This window comes from Notothenia rossii (assembly GCF_949606895.1).
Source record: "Notothenia rossii genome assembly, chromosome: 1".
NCBI lineage: Eukaryota > Metazoa > Chordata > Actinopteri > Perciformes > Nototheniidae > Notothenia > Notothenia rossii.
This window is the reverse complement of record NC_136912.1, coordinates 57,255,037-57,270,014: the sequence shown is the minus strand read 5'-3', so window position 1 is coordinate 57,270,014 and position 14,978 is coordinate 57,255,037. Positions and strand designations below refer to the sequence as shown.

The following is a 14,978-nucleotide window of genomic DNA, read 5'->3' as shown; positions in this document are numbered from 1 at the left end:
GGGTCTCAGCAGTTACAGGTGAGGTAAAGAAAATAAAAGAGAAAAAGGTCAGTAACAACACTTTAAAGTAACAACACTGAATAATTATCTCTTTTAATAATTTTCTCTCAGTAATCACTCAACTACTGTCTTTCCAACAAACAGATTGACTCACCTTCACTGTCATCACAATGACACATGTCCAGAAGAATGTCATGCAAAGCTCCCTGCCTGCCTGCCTTCCTTCGACTCTCCCTGAACTGCTTCCTTAGCACCCGGTGGAGGGCGCATTAGGCTACTCTTCAAATGTTTCACGAAATACTTACCATGATGACTACTCTTACTGTTTAACATTTTGGTGTACTTCATGTAATAAAATAATAACTTCATGGTAAGGCTACTAAAAATGACAAGGCTAAGTAATGTAATGCTAACTAACGTGCTCGCTACTCGTCGCTACTAGCTAGGTAGCTAACTTGACTATGTTCCATGCACAACATGTATATTACCTATGATATTACCTGATATGTCTGATCCAGCGACTCCTGGTCCTTTCATCAGATGGGAAGCGATAGAACGAGCAAGTGGTATTATCACTTTTGTGATTACAACATGGTACAAAGCACACAGGCATCTTGTAAAAGTAAATTTATTGGAGCAATCTCTTATATTTATTGGAGGGAATAAATCAGTTATGAAACCTTCTTCTTCGCTTTAATTACGAGTCGCAACCAATTGGAGCATTATCGCCTGTGACATCACATACGCGACCCAGAATGGGATTTGGGATTTGTAGTCGCGTATTTTTCATAGTCTTATATTTCAACAGTTTTACGACAAAATGTGACTTTTTTGACATGGAAATGATTGTTTAAGATTGACAAACATCATATGTGTAGTTCGTGGCACAATTCAAACGGGATCAAAAGATACGTTTTCTCTCTCCATTGAATTCAATAGTAGGTATATTCATCCCGCTTTCGTCTCATTAGTATGCATAAAAAAGTGACAGGTCACACCTCCCCCATTATGCAAATGAGCTAAGTCCCGCCTCCCCTTTGATCGAGGTGTGAGATCTCAAGTAGGTGTGATATCCCAAGTAGGTGTGAGATCCGTCGATAGGAGGGGGGTGATGTGTATTCACAGGTGTGAAAAGCCCCCACTGTTGCGCCTTATGGTGTAGAATAAAAAATGTTTCAATCACATTAGTATGCATAAAAAGTGACAGGTGGGCCCGACCCCAAGTGTGTGTGCGGGTGTGGGGACCTTCACTGATGCCCTCCCAAGGAGGTGTGTGTGTGTGTGTGTGTGTGTGTGTGTGTGTGTGTGTGTGTGTGTGTGTGTGTGTGTGTGTGTGTGTGTGTGTGTGTGTGTGTGTGTGTGTGTGTGTGTGTGTGTGTGTGTGTGTGTGTGTGTGTGTGTGTGTGTGTGTGTGTGTGTGTGTGTGAGTGAATCAGTCACGGATGTCTTCACATGGAGATGAAGACTCCTGTCTCTTAACACCCAAGGTCCTGCAGTCGGCTGAGGCTGTAAAAGTATAGAAAAAGCAGGTAGGAGGGGGTTGAGAGGAGACTCTGGGGTGTCAATATATCCAGACCAAAATATGCGGATTCAGAGCTGATCGGAACACAGAAAGGCTGGGAAATTATTTTGAGTTTTTGTCTACTATCTACATGTTTGTAATGTGTATGTACATATTTTCAATGCCATCGCTCTCTGTTTCTGCTGATGTGTAAAATATACAAAATAAAGTTTTATATACTTACTCTCTTGTTAAAAGGCGATGAAGTTTGCAGCGTAAGCCAGCCATCAGTGTTCTAGTTTTAAGGCTTTGCATACCTCAAAGTGTGTCCAAAAGTATCTTGGCAAGAGAAAAAAAAAAGCCAAGATTCGCGTAGGCCATTAAAAATAAACCGAATTGCTGCTAAGAAATAAGTTCAGAAAGCTATGACTCCAGTGGAACACTGTTAGAGTCAAAAGTAACTCTCAATGTATTCAGACAGAGTATGCAGATTGGGGCTGATCAGAACAAAGAAAGCACCTTTTGCCTTCCTAGTCAAAAAATGTTGATTAAGTTAGTTTACACACACTCCCTTACTGTCACACTTTCCTCTTACTATGGCTGTCAGGCCTTTTGGTGTGTGTGCGTGTGCGTGTGCGTGAGCCTCCTCCCCCCCCCCCTTCCTGCCATCTTTTCACTAGACAGAGGGGGGAGGGGTTCTCTCTAAAACACAGTGTCTGTAAAAGTGGCTGTAGACAACTTATCATAATGAAGTAGTTGATTGCACAAATTTGTAATGGATGTAAAATAAAGACGACATTAGCATTAGCAACTTGCTTTCTCTATGAAATGATGTCTGGTTCTGAGTAGTGTTCTCCCTTTCACAATAAAAAGCCCAAACACAATACTTTCTGAATCACTGAAGGAAGTAATGTGCTAAAATGCAAATACAAATAGCTTACAGTAGCTCCCAATTAGTTGAACAATTGGAAAACCGCAAGGACTGTGGAAACACCTACTGGCAAAGGATTGTGGATGCAAATTATGCAAAGAGGAAGAAAAAACATTCTATCTAAAGCTATATAACACAATCTACGTATTGACAGTATGAGTACAACAAAAACAGTATGCATGTTGATGCAAACAACGATGTTCAGTAAACGATCAATCAAAATCGAAGGATCCAATGTATTTTTAAATGGAGCAGAAATAGAACTAGTCTCCCAGTGCAAGTATCTTGAACAGGGAGTGTCATATTGGACTCGCACTTGACTTTTTAAGAAACATATCCAGAAAGTATCCAATACCATTAAATTCAACTTGCAACATTTTAAACAAATGAGACCTTTTCTTAACTGTCAATGCTGCAAAGTCATACCTCCACTGTATGATTCTATCCCACATTGAATACTGTTTTACAAACTGGTCGTTTGCTTGTGCCACACACACCTGAAACCCATAGAACAGCTGTTCAAGAGAGCTATCCAGGTGTTTGACAGAAAGCCACAGTCATACCACCACTGTACCATCCTTGAAAATCACAATTTCTTGAGTGTTTGACAATTTTAAGTCTTTTAAAAGTATGTTTTTTTTAAATAATATTTACATGGGCTGGCCCCCCTCCCCTTGGGGGAATTCATCCACAGAAAACACACTGGACGCAGCACTAGGTCAGAAACCCGAGGAGACTGTGAAGTCCACCACAGACGGACCACCTTTGGACAAAATGTCCTCTCCATTAAAGGCAGCTCATTGTGGAATAGCCCCCCAGCTGAGATACGGGATTGTCCCACTCTCAAAAGTTTTAAAGGTCAACTTAAAGAATGGTTGAGCAACAAACAGACGTGTAATCACCGCTAAACAAATGCACTTTAACACAGGGGTATCTCCTCTTGCACTTTTATGTAGCGCTTTTTATCTTATCTTGCACTTTATATATCATAGCTGCTACATTGTACTGCCATGTGGTAAATGCTTGTATGCTGCTCATGCTCTTTCTGCATATCATGTTTTTTTTTTTTTTTTAACGGATATGGGCTTAATGAATGGATGTTACAAAGTAGGGGAGAGGATGTTCCCGAAGAAGAGCTCTCCTCTATATCATATCCATGTAAGGTCTTTAGAACAAAAGAGGACTATGATAACATGACATATGAAGAATATCTTTCTTTAAAAGATGGTATTATAGAAAACCTCTATAGAAACAATATATCTCATACCACTCGCCAAGATCGCAAACGACATTTAGCAGATAAGTAAAGCAAAAGTAAAGAAAACCGAAGAAAAAGAAAAAGCAAAATGAAAAGGAGAAGAAAAATGAAAAGCAAACGCAGAATGCGAATGAAAAGAAAAGGGACCATAGGACGGAAAACGAAAAAGACAAAAAGAAGGAAGGTGAAAAGAAAAAGGAACAAAGTGAAGAAATGTCAACTAACTATAGAGGATGGTGTTGTAGACCCATTACCGGTTCATAATAATCTTATAGATCAGCTACCGCTAACCGACTGCTGCGAATGTGTTGAACAAATACCAAAAGCAATGGCAGAGCTTTGCTTCAATATAATGAGAGAAAAAGCACGATACTACGGAATTGCCCAAATTGGCGACAGTGCCAGAGCATGTATTAAAAGACTGTTGGAGGATCTCTATTCTAGTGTCGGTTGCCATTACATCGAAGGATATGCCAAAACGTGTGACGACATAGACAAAGCTTTTGAAGACAATTATATGGTACCTGTCCTTACAGCTAAACAAATCCTATGCCAGGTATTCAACAGACCACAAGAAGCACAAGAAGCCCCAGAAAGGATTACATTCAGAGCTAATAATGGTGAAACCGAAGAACAAGCAAAGCAGATTATAATCGTTGCGGGTGAAAGGATAGAGAATTTGCAAGTGATGTTAATGCATTTATCTGATATAAAAAATGCATTCGTTTACTTCCAAGAGACCCCTAAACATCTACTTGGGCAATGTGAATTGAACGATAAACCGATCACTGTAAATGAAAGGCGGAGAGAAGCAGCAGTGCAAATCGTTAAGTCTATTACCATGTATGCACTACGACATTAACTTGGTAAAATGTAATATGTTTTTCTGAAAATGGGGTGAATGTTGTGTTTTCAATTAAACAACCAAAGCAAAATGAAAATGTGTTTTATTTTTGCTTTCATGTATAGTAATAGTATTGTAAACGAAACATTTAAAGTGGTCCTGGAATCTTCATTTTCCGAAACATTCTGTAACATTACCGAAAAAATGAAACAAACACCAAAAGTGTATCATGTGCTCTCATTGTATGCTCTGTTTGTAGATGTAATGCATCTTTGTGTCAAAAACAGCATACACATGAATATTTTGACTGAAGTGAAAAAACTCCATCATGATATTTCCAGTAATCTGGGGAATTCTAAGCTGGAGACGGTCCTGGGGATGTTACAATCAGTATAACTATTGAATTTGTGTGTGAAAAAATAAAAATATAAATAGGAAATAAAAAAATGTTTTTACATTTTAAAAACTGTTGTCTTCATTATAGCAAGGGGAGCGTGTCTGATACATGTGTATTACAGTCCTTCACATGCACTGTTGTCTTCATTATAACTAGACCCTCCAGAAAAACGCGGGCTAAAATCCTTGATTATGCGATAAAAATGCGGGGTTTTTATGTGATTTTATGCGGGGAAATTGCGGGAAGTTGCGTAATATGCGGAAAGTTGCGAAATATGCGGAAAGTTGCGAAATATGCGAACAGTTGTGAAATATGCGGGAAGCGGAAAAAAGGTGATTATTCTCCCGCACCCTGTTACTAGGCTACTACTGAATGAAAGGGAGCACTTTTAAAGAGTTGCTATGATAAACAAGCATACTAGAAGCAAGCTACATCACAGAAAGACACACACACACACACACACACGCACACACACCTACTCTGTAAAAAAAAAAACGTTGTTTTTACGGTAAAAACCTGGCAGCTTTGTTGCCAGAATAATGATGTAAAAAATACGGTAAACTGTAAACAACTTTACAGAACAACGTGTATATTTTACAGTTTAAAACAGTTGTAATTTACATTTTAAATCTGTAATTTCAACAGCCCTTTTCTGCTGAATTAGCATGATCACGTTGTTATTAAACTGATTATTTCAGTAAGATTTACATGCAGTTGTTGTCTATTGTACATTGAATCCCATTCAATTTTACAGAAAAATACCAAACAAATAACACTGTTTAACTGTAAAAGCATCAGTGTAATGCTGTAATTTAACTGAATTTTCCCGCAAATTGTAATCAAAAGTTGTGTATAATTTAGTGTATTTTGCCGTAGTAATGACGAGTTTTACGGTGAAAGCAACCTCTAACTACTGCAATTTTAATTTTCTGTAAAATGTATTTATTACAATTAAAATGCAGCAAAAACTGTTCTATGAATAACAATCTCAAATATATAGTATAAAAGCGCCTGTAAGGATTATTGCTCAGTGGAAAAAAAATGTTTTTCCTATACATTAGTCAGATTGAAAGATTTCATTTAAACTACACTGCCTTCGTATATATATATGTTTGACTATTACCAGAAATGTGAAGAATGTAATCCAGGGTACACAGATTAAGCATTTAAAATTAAAAATGCAAAGCTAGATAAACCTCAAGAGCCACTGTATTAAAAATTGAAAAAATTCCAACAAGAACTTGCCTTTCCAAGAATTTATTATATATATAATAGCAGTGATCAAAAACATCTGTCATTTCTCAACATACATATTGGTAAAACATACAAACTAAGGCTGCACAATAAACAAACTTCAAGCTGAACAAAGTTGAGAGGTTACTTACAAATGATTTATGGGAAATAATGTTTATAAAACAAAAAACAAAACAAAACCACCCAGTGGAGTGTAACACGTCAACATTTTTACACTCAACAGTGATGTCCTGAGCTTTTACATCCACATAAACCAACCGAAGATTGTTTAAGCAACTTCACTTTGTAACAGCAAACCCCAAGAGTGGCTACAATGACCTTAAAATAATAGTTTGACATTTTGAGAGTTACATATTGCATTTTTTAAAATTAGTTAAAAGAACAATTTAATTAGAAAAAAGGCACTTCAAATTTTAACTACGATTTAAACAATCAAACAAACTGTAACTTGGGCACATCGCCACATGCCATTGATCTTACTGTCCATATTCAGACATCACGCCACTCATGGTCCGAAAGTTCCTGTATCAAGTTGAGGACTCTCGGGTTCACCTGAAGACGGGATGCGCGTGTCTTCTCCACTTTGGTGCCCTTCTCTGGGTTGATGGAGAAAAAACACCTTAAAATAGAAAAACAAACAAACAACAGAATTAATAATGAAATAGCTTGCCTAACAACAAAAAAATTCACATCAATCTTATTATTTTGAAGCCAAAATGACAATTATCTTAACCCCCAATTCACTGAAGCAGCTGCTTTAGATTTGTTGCAGTTTAATAAAATAAATTGTTGGATAAAACCCATCCCAAAAAACACATACCTCTGGACAAACTCCAGGGTGGATGCCAGCTCTGACGGGTAGGCGATGTTGAAGCAATAATAGCTCCCAAACATCATGGACAGGGCAGAAACCAAGGAGGGGATGTTGTCCTGTACTATGTTTCGATCCACACTCAGCATGTATCGCTTTGAAGAATAGCATGATCGTCCTAAAAAAGAAGAAAAACACAATTCAAACTAAATTAAAACAAGACTTGTCTTCCTGAAACATTTCACAAAACAATTTTAGCACATATGTTATTACATTTTAAGGTCTGTTAAATTGCTCTCACCATCAATACAAAAATGTATGTATGTGTATTTGCAGGTTAAGGGGAGATAAAGGGGATAGTTTAGGGGATAGTTCATATTGTTTGAAGGGGGGTTGTAGGAGCTACAGTTTGGAGAAACAGAGAGGAGAACCAGCAGACAGCTAAGCAATGCACTGCTGTGGACATAGTTAAGCCACCAAAAAAACTAAAACAATATTACTCTTAGTGTATGCTATATTAAAGAATATTTTCAAAGCTCTACCTTGCTGTCAGACAATACAGTCTGTTTCTGATAGGGACTGAAGCAGCAGGGTACATTTGTGACAATATTCTAAATATAGCGTACATGTAGGCCTGTCACAATAATTAATTTTGTTGGACGATAAATTTTTCTGGAAATTATTGCGATAAACGATAATATTGTCGGCACCGTTTTAAGACATAATGATAATATATAATAATAATTCAAGTACATCCTTTCAAACATAACTTTTTATTGAACATTCAACATTGCGAATGAAATGTGAAATAATATTAAAATATATAAATTATATATAATAAATAAAACAAATTAATTAAATTATAATAAATTAATTAAATCACACAACCAAAACAATAAATTAAATAGTCAGGCTGGAAAACAGAGCTCTCTCTTATATATATATATATATATATATATATATATAAATAAATAAATAAATAAATAAATAAATATGAGCACACATTATCTCACAAGCAAAAAAAACCTCCTTAAAACAACAGTCAAGTGTACAGTCCACTGTCAAAGACCCAGATGCCTCAACAGGCCATATCCAAATCTGTTTTTCTAAGTTTTCGAGCAAGGAACAACAACATGTTTGCATTGTCGGGCGGGGCCTCTCCATCTCCAGCTGCCGTGTTTGCTCCCAGCTGGAAAAACGGAATGGGGTGGTTGTGTTTTAGGTGGTTTAAAATGCGTGGTATTGCCTGCTTTTGTCGCTACCTTTTTTAAACCAATGCGACACACCGCCCGGCTCATTCAAGTCCGTAGGTTCGCCTCGTTGATTTGGTTTGAATCCAAAATACTGCCACACCGGAGAATCGAGATGTGTAGTTAGGTTTTGTAACCAATTCCATTTCACTTTAAATTCCCGGCGAGTAAGTCACACGTTGTCTCCCGCTTGTCGCTATATTATTAATTTGGCTGCTACGCTGCTGCACGTGCACGCGGAGTGTCCTGACCTGGCTGTGTGTCAGCCCCGCCCCTCACAGCGCGCCTGGCAGCCACAGCGCTCCAGGCTAAAATGCTGGTCACATCTTTATGTAAACGGCAATTTATCGAGCTCAGAAAAGTTATCGAGTCCATTTTTATTTATCGTACGATAAGTCAATTTATCGATTATCGCGACAGGCCTACGTACATGTAAACTGAATTTTTAGGTGGCTAAAATACGTTTCGCTGCTGCACCCATCCACAGCTTTACATACGTACCCGTACTCCTGCCTGTTCCTCCAAAGACATGCAAGTAATACACTGACTATGGATAAGTATCCATAAGCATCCAAACTAGCCCTTTATGAGCTTACAGTAACAAAAAACATTGTGCAACATAAACGTCTCAAATTAGACAGAAAAGAGAGAAAGAAGTGGCAGAAAGAACAGAAAAAAAGTAGTGAACGTTTTTACTTACCACACACAACAATGGTGGGAGTCAACTGAACTTGGTCCATCTGTACTTCCCCTGCCAGGCATGTGTCCTCCACATAACAGAACATCGTGTCTTCCTTCTCATCAAAGTAGGACAGTAGAAGCAGGACCATGTCTTTAACGTCTTCAGAACAACCACTTAGCTCTCCTCTCATCACTTTGAACTTGGTTAAAGCCTGTAGCAACCTTTTGCTCTTGTACACAGCAACCGTATTCATGTAGTTCAGGAGTCGTTTCCCCTTCAGATCCAAATTCCGTGTGAAAGTTTCTTGAAGCTCACTTCCTGTGAGTTCCTTGAAGTGGACTGCTATGCCAAGGTCGTCGAACCAAAACGGCCACTCTTGCAGGAGGGATTTTATATTTGTCCCCTGGTTGACTTGTTTACGCTGCGTGTAGAACGTTGACTTCATTAGAAGTTTGACCTCCTCTGGATTTACATCAGTTTGCTTAGACATCACCCTCAGTTTTTCCTTTTTCTCCTGCTGGCTCTCTTCGGTCTCTCCAAGGGGCAGGAATTTTAAATCTCATTTAATGCACCCATAAGTGTCCTGGATTGCTGCTCTCTGTTCTGGAGGGACTTCATCTGTGTCTGACTCGTCGGTGCCATTCTTTCATTTTCTTATTTTTGGGGTCGTGGATCGCTTCACATTCTCTATCCTATTTTGCAATTTCTTGACCAGAGAGTGATACCCTGGCCCGATCACGTCTCCCTCTATTATGTCTTGAAGAGACTTCTGGGTGAATAGGACATCAAGGATGCAGAAGGTCCTGGCGAGCCACCAACAGATGAGCTGCTGGATTCAGGAGTCTGGCCTGCAAAACACACACATATTAACAAAAAGAGTTATGAGGAACACAGTTTTAATGTTTCTATATTTCTGATGTATCTTTTATGCAGGCCACTTTGGGCACTGGTTGCATCCTGTACTAAAATAGTCACAAGTATACATACATCTCAGCTTCCAAGCAGCAAGGACTTTTCTGGCTTGAATTGGCCTCAAAGCTGACAAGAAAATCTGCTTCATTAACAAACTGGAAATCCTCATAGGTCTCCACCTCAAGGGATTGTAAAGTCTCTTCCAGAATATCTTTTGTCATCTCTGGAAGGTCAGGCAAGACCTCAGTGATGGCACTGCGTATAAATGTTTGCTCCATGTCTGTCATCTCTGGAATCATGGAAGAACGACACTTTTCGGTTTTCAAAATTACAAATGAAAGACAAAGATAATTAGACATTTAGTCAAGTAATACTGTACATACATTATATACAGATAAGAGGAACCTCTAATTTGAGTATAGGGTGTGATTGAGGATGTATACTTTTTATTTCTGTACATTGCAGAACAAAAACTGCTGTCACTTTAATATTTTTCAAACAGTATTTTATCATTTTCCCTAAGCATACATGTGCATTGTTAGAATGGTTTCAACACCACAGTAGCCAATATCGTGTTTATTTTGACAACACACTGTGTTTCAGCGGGATGACTTGGTGCCCGTTAACAATGTATTATGGTAACGGATAAAAATCTACCAAGTCGTTAATGTTAACACATTGCAACCTTGCATTCTGTTTTGTCACAGAGTACAGGTGGTATTCAGAATGATAGTCAGTTTTATGTATATCCATCACAAAATACACAGCTGAATCATTTTGAATTAAAATAATGAGCAGTTCTCCGAACTCCATGGACTCGTCATTTTTGGACACAAGGAAAAGCCCTTTTTTATATGATGTACCTTTATACTGTATGTCTGTGGAAACACTAGTATTGTTTTCTGAAAAGCCAAACTCTCTCACTGCATGTTTGATTGAATCACTCTAAAGACTGGAGTAAAAATTACAACTGTCTTTGACTTGCAGAAGTTGACTGCATCCTGGCCCAGCTGAAAGATATGCTTGAAACATCTGATGTCTTTCGGATAAAGTTAGGCAGATGTTTTTAAAGTTTTTCAAATGCCTGGCACATCTCTTGAAGTAGCTGTGTTTACTTTCAAAACGCATTGTCCATACTCTAATCAAGGGGCCAAATTTCAAGATGAGTGCCGGATAGTGTCTCATGAAATGGTGCTTTGGTTTTAGTGGACTCTCAGGAAAGAAACACTTCCTTGTTTCCAAATATTCTTGGATTGTAATGTCAAGATAGGCTACCTGTGACAACAAAATCTTTTGTGCACAAATCAGATCAACAATATCTTTAAGCTGGAGAGTCAACTGCCACACATCATCTTCTGGATTTTGCACTTTGTCTCCAATTAGTACAGGCAGCAATCTTAACAAATTCCAGTTCTGAATGGCTTGACCTGAGAGCTTGAATACGTCAGAGTTGACAGCACAGGGCTTAGTGAGAGCATCAGATCCTTTGTACTTGAACTGTTTTATGCGCCGGTTCAAAAGTGAATATGTAAACCATTTCTTTTTCTTAATAAAATACTTTAAGTACAGTGCAACATCGTAGGATAAGACACCCTCAAATATGTCATGGCCTAAACAAGGTCGGAGACCTGGCTTGCAAACATGAAAAGATGTCAGAGCATTGAAGACAGAGTTTGCCTTTATGCCTTTGATGTGTGGACTGTCTTCAACTTGTAGATCAGCAACAGCAGAATCGTAACCTTCGGGTGTGCGCTGTGGCCCACATACATTTGGATCATCACTCTTAAACTCACTTTGTGTGATTTCACAGTACCTGCAAAAGTACTTTGAACGACTAAAGTTTTCAGTGAACCCACCAATACCGTGTGAACCCAAGTTATCACCCGCAATGCAGTACAGAGCCCCTTTGACCATGTCTCCAACTGTTGTAACTATTCCATTTTCCTCCAAATCTTTTAAATCCACTAACATCTCTGAGAACACCTTAGCAAATCCAAATTGTTTTAGGTCATTCTCTCCACACAATAAAACCAGGGACATGTGATCAGTATTAGAGCGCACATGAGCAGGTAGATTTGCCACAGAAAGATAGACTGCAACAACTTTGTGTTTTTTCCTAGCAGAGCCAAGGGGGTTGACAATTTCAAAAGCATCCTGGTACAGAATTAGCTTCAGGCATCCTGGATTTTCAATGAAGAACTGGTTGGACTTAAAGTTGTGTCCATCACTTATGTCACCAAAAACATCTGAGTCTGTTTCATATGACTGCTGTGACATTGAATTCTTCCAAAATTCTGATTCTAATAAGCCACTTACTGTTTGTTTCAGAGGTATGTAGTAAGCAAACCTTTGTGTCATATTTTCATCATTTCCTAAAGTTACTTTTTTAGGCTCTATGTATTTGAACATCTTTTTGAATGTCTGAGCTCTTGAATATGTTGTTCTCAGTGGTCCCTGGTGAAAGACTGAGAACAGATTGGAATCCTTCACACAATCACAGATTTTAGCAATAGCATCATCAGTTAGAGACATGTCATCTTTTAAAAGTGAACGTAGTTTATGTAATGTAATCCTGTCCCAACTCATGCACATTTTGCATCTCTTCGACAATGGTCTGTATTGTTGAAGCTGGAAGAAGGAGCTGCCCTTGCAATTTTAAGTAGAATAAGCATACATTCCTAAGATAGGTCTCATTGAAATGCTGTGTCAAATCAGTGCTTTCATTTGTTGCTGCATCATTTGGGCTCTGGGAAGCATCTTCATGTGCAGAACACGGAGAAATGGCTTCCCTGTACATGTCACTTATGCTATCAACAGAACATGCTCTGTGTTTTCTGGACATATGAGCAGTAAATGACGATTTCACAGTGAAAGTATTTGTAGAACCAGTTACTGGACATAACACAGGTCGTCCCTCCACTATATGATCTTTTAAGTGGGATATAAGTTCTTTCAGTGTTTGAAATTGGCGCGCACATAACGAAATTGCACATTTCAAATCTGTAACAATGGCTCTAGCAGTGGCTGCAGGCACATTGTGAATCCGATAAAAGTGAGCTTTAAAAGATGCGTAAGTACAAAATGTTCGCTTGCAGTTCGTGCCAACACATTTGAAAAAACACTGGGGTTCGTTCCTATGCACGTCTAGAATGCAGCACATAACCCTTCAAAGTCTGTAGCGTTTTGCTGCAAAAACGGCAGGTAATCATTTTTAGGGGTTCCTATGCAATGCAGAACATAACCCCTCAACGGTTAGCTTACCAGTGCTACAGATGTGATCCTCCGCTCATGTGCACACAGCTCCACGTGGTCCGTGGCAGGCAGATTTGAGGCCGACTTGGCCGCGTAACCGTTAACCTGCAAATACGGCAGGTAATCATTTTTAGCACGCTAACACGACTGCCCGTTAACTTTGAACCCGCTCAGATGTAGCTTCAAACCCCCCGCTTCACAACAGCATGAATTAAATGAAAATAAAGAGTTCAGCTTTTAGCATGATACTTCAATAACGTTACCAGACTATTTAAATTAACTCCCGGTCAGTAGACGTTATAACTATGACTGCAAAATGCACTCAATCACAAACAGAAGTTAGTATTGTCCTGACAACACACCGTGTTATAATTGAAGTTTGAAGAAAATAAACGGTTAGCTTACCAGTGCTACAGATGTGATCTTCCGCTCATGTGCACACAGCTCCGTGGTCCGTGGCAGGCAGACTTGAGACAGACTTGGCCCCGCACTGAGCCGTAACCGTTAACCTGCAAAAACGGTAGGTAATCATATTTAGCAATATAATAATAATATAACTGCCCATTCAATTTGAACCCGCTCAGATGTAGCTTCGAACCCCCCGCTTCACAACAGTATGAATTGAACGAAAATAAAGAGTTCAGCTTTTAGCATGATACTTCAATAACGTTACCAGACTATTTAAATTAACTCCCAGTCAGTAGACGTTATAACTACTATGACTGCAAAATGCAATAAATCACAAACAGAATTGTCCTGACAACACACCGTGTTATAATTGAAGTTTGAAGAAAATAAACGGTTAGCTTACCAGTGCTACAGATGTGATCCTCCGCTCATGAGCACCTGCACATAGCTCCGTGGTCCGTGGCAGACAGACTTGACCGCGCACTGAGCCGTTAACCTGCAAAAAGTGGCTGCTCCCGCGATAATTAAATAGTCCAATGAAATAACAGAAACAAACTCTACTGCTCAGTAGGCGTGTCTCAGTTCAGCGGCCGTTTCCTTCGGAGGCTGCGTTCGTTGACCACTTGCGTCACTTCCGCCGAGAGGCTGTCCCAATTTAAAAAAAATACAAGACTCAAAAAGTAGATTTACCGCTGTGTGGACGGGCCGTTAGTGGCGCGTTCGATTACTGTTTGGGCTGTCTGCCGTGGGCTGCATTCCACTCCAAATAGCCGGGCGGCCCGAGAATCGAAACGCCAGCTGTTTTATGGATTCTCATTTAATTTCCAAAAATGTCTCAGTACTGGGTTATTTCCAATTTCAAAATAAACATATGTATTAAAAAAATAGAAATAAGAAGTAAGTATATTATAGTATATTCAAGAATGAAAAAATATAAAAAAACATGATTTTAACACTGTCATGTTGTCATTTTAACTGTATTGTATTGTTTTATGTATTACAGTTTTTCTGTGTTCAAACCACAGTAATCTGTAAATTATACAATGAAATATAATTATTTTTAACATATTCTTAATGTGAATTTAACAGTTTTGTTTGGTTAAGTACTTTACGAAATATTACTGTAAATTAAACACTGCTTCATTGTTTCTCTATTTACAGTTTTTTGATGTCGTGATTTTACAGCTTTTCCCTGTTAATTTCACGGACTTTTTTTACAGTGTACCTCCTCCTCATTCTGTTTTCATTTACTCGTTCGTTATCTGACCAGCTTCAATATTGTAGGCTACTCACCTCGTTTCTTGCAACCCTCGAAAGGGTTTTGGAGGTTGAAGCCTCTGTGAGCGTGAGTTGCTTGGCTTTCTTGTCCGCAGCAGAAACCATTTTTGAATGTTTGAGCGAATCGAAGTGGGTATTCACAGTCGATTTCCTTTTATGCTCCAACACACAGTTGCACGGGGTACAGAACAGTTTCCCCC

The 14,978-nt window shown here is 38.8% G+C and overlaps 1 protein-coding gene across 4 annotated transcripts in view; it reads right to left on the bottom strand.

Annotated features, from left to right (window-relative positions):
- Window positions 1-14,029, bottom strand: part of LOC307021219 (uncharacterized protein) — a 616,546-nt gene extending 602,517 nt beyond the window's left edge. Inside the window, exons 1-6 of one of the 4 annotated variants that reach the window (XR_013803106.1) lie at window positions 13,904-14,029; window positions 13,498-13,601; window positions 13,102-13,197; window positions 8,947-9,776; window positions 7,006-7,174; window positions 6,666-6,804 (exon numbers count right to left, since the gene is read on the bottom strand). Coding sequence is in view for 3 of the 4 variants with exons in the window: in XM_079653136.1 (XP_079509262.1) it covers window positions 6,675-6,804; window positions 7,006-7,174; window positions 8,947-9,418 (771 nt within the window). In the remaining variant the exon portion in view is untranslated. Of the gene's footprint in view, window positions 1-6,172; window positions 6,805-7,005; window positions 7,175-8,946; window positions 9,777-9,915; window positions 9,966-13,101; window positions 13,198-13,497; window positions 13,602-13,903 lie in introns of those variants that run through there. The other 3 variants (XM_079653136.1, XM_079653137.1, XM_079653138.1) reach the window with 3 other exon arrangements.
- Between the last annotated feature and the right edge of the window lie 949 nt (window positions 14,030-14,978).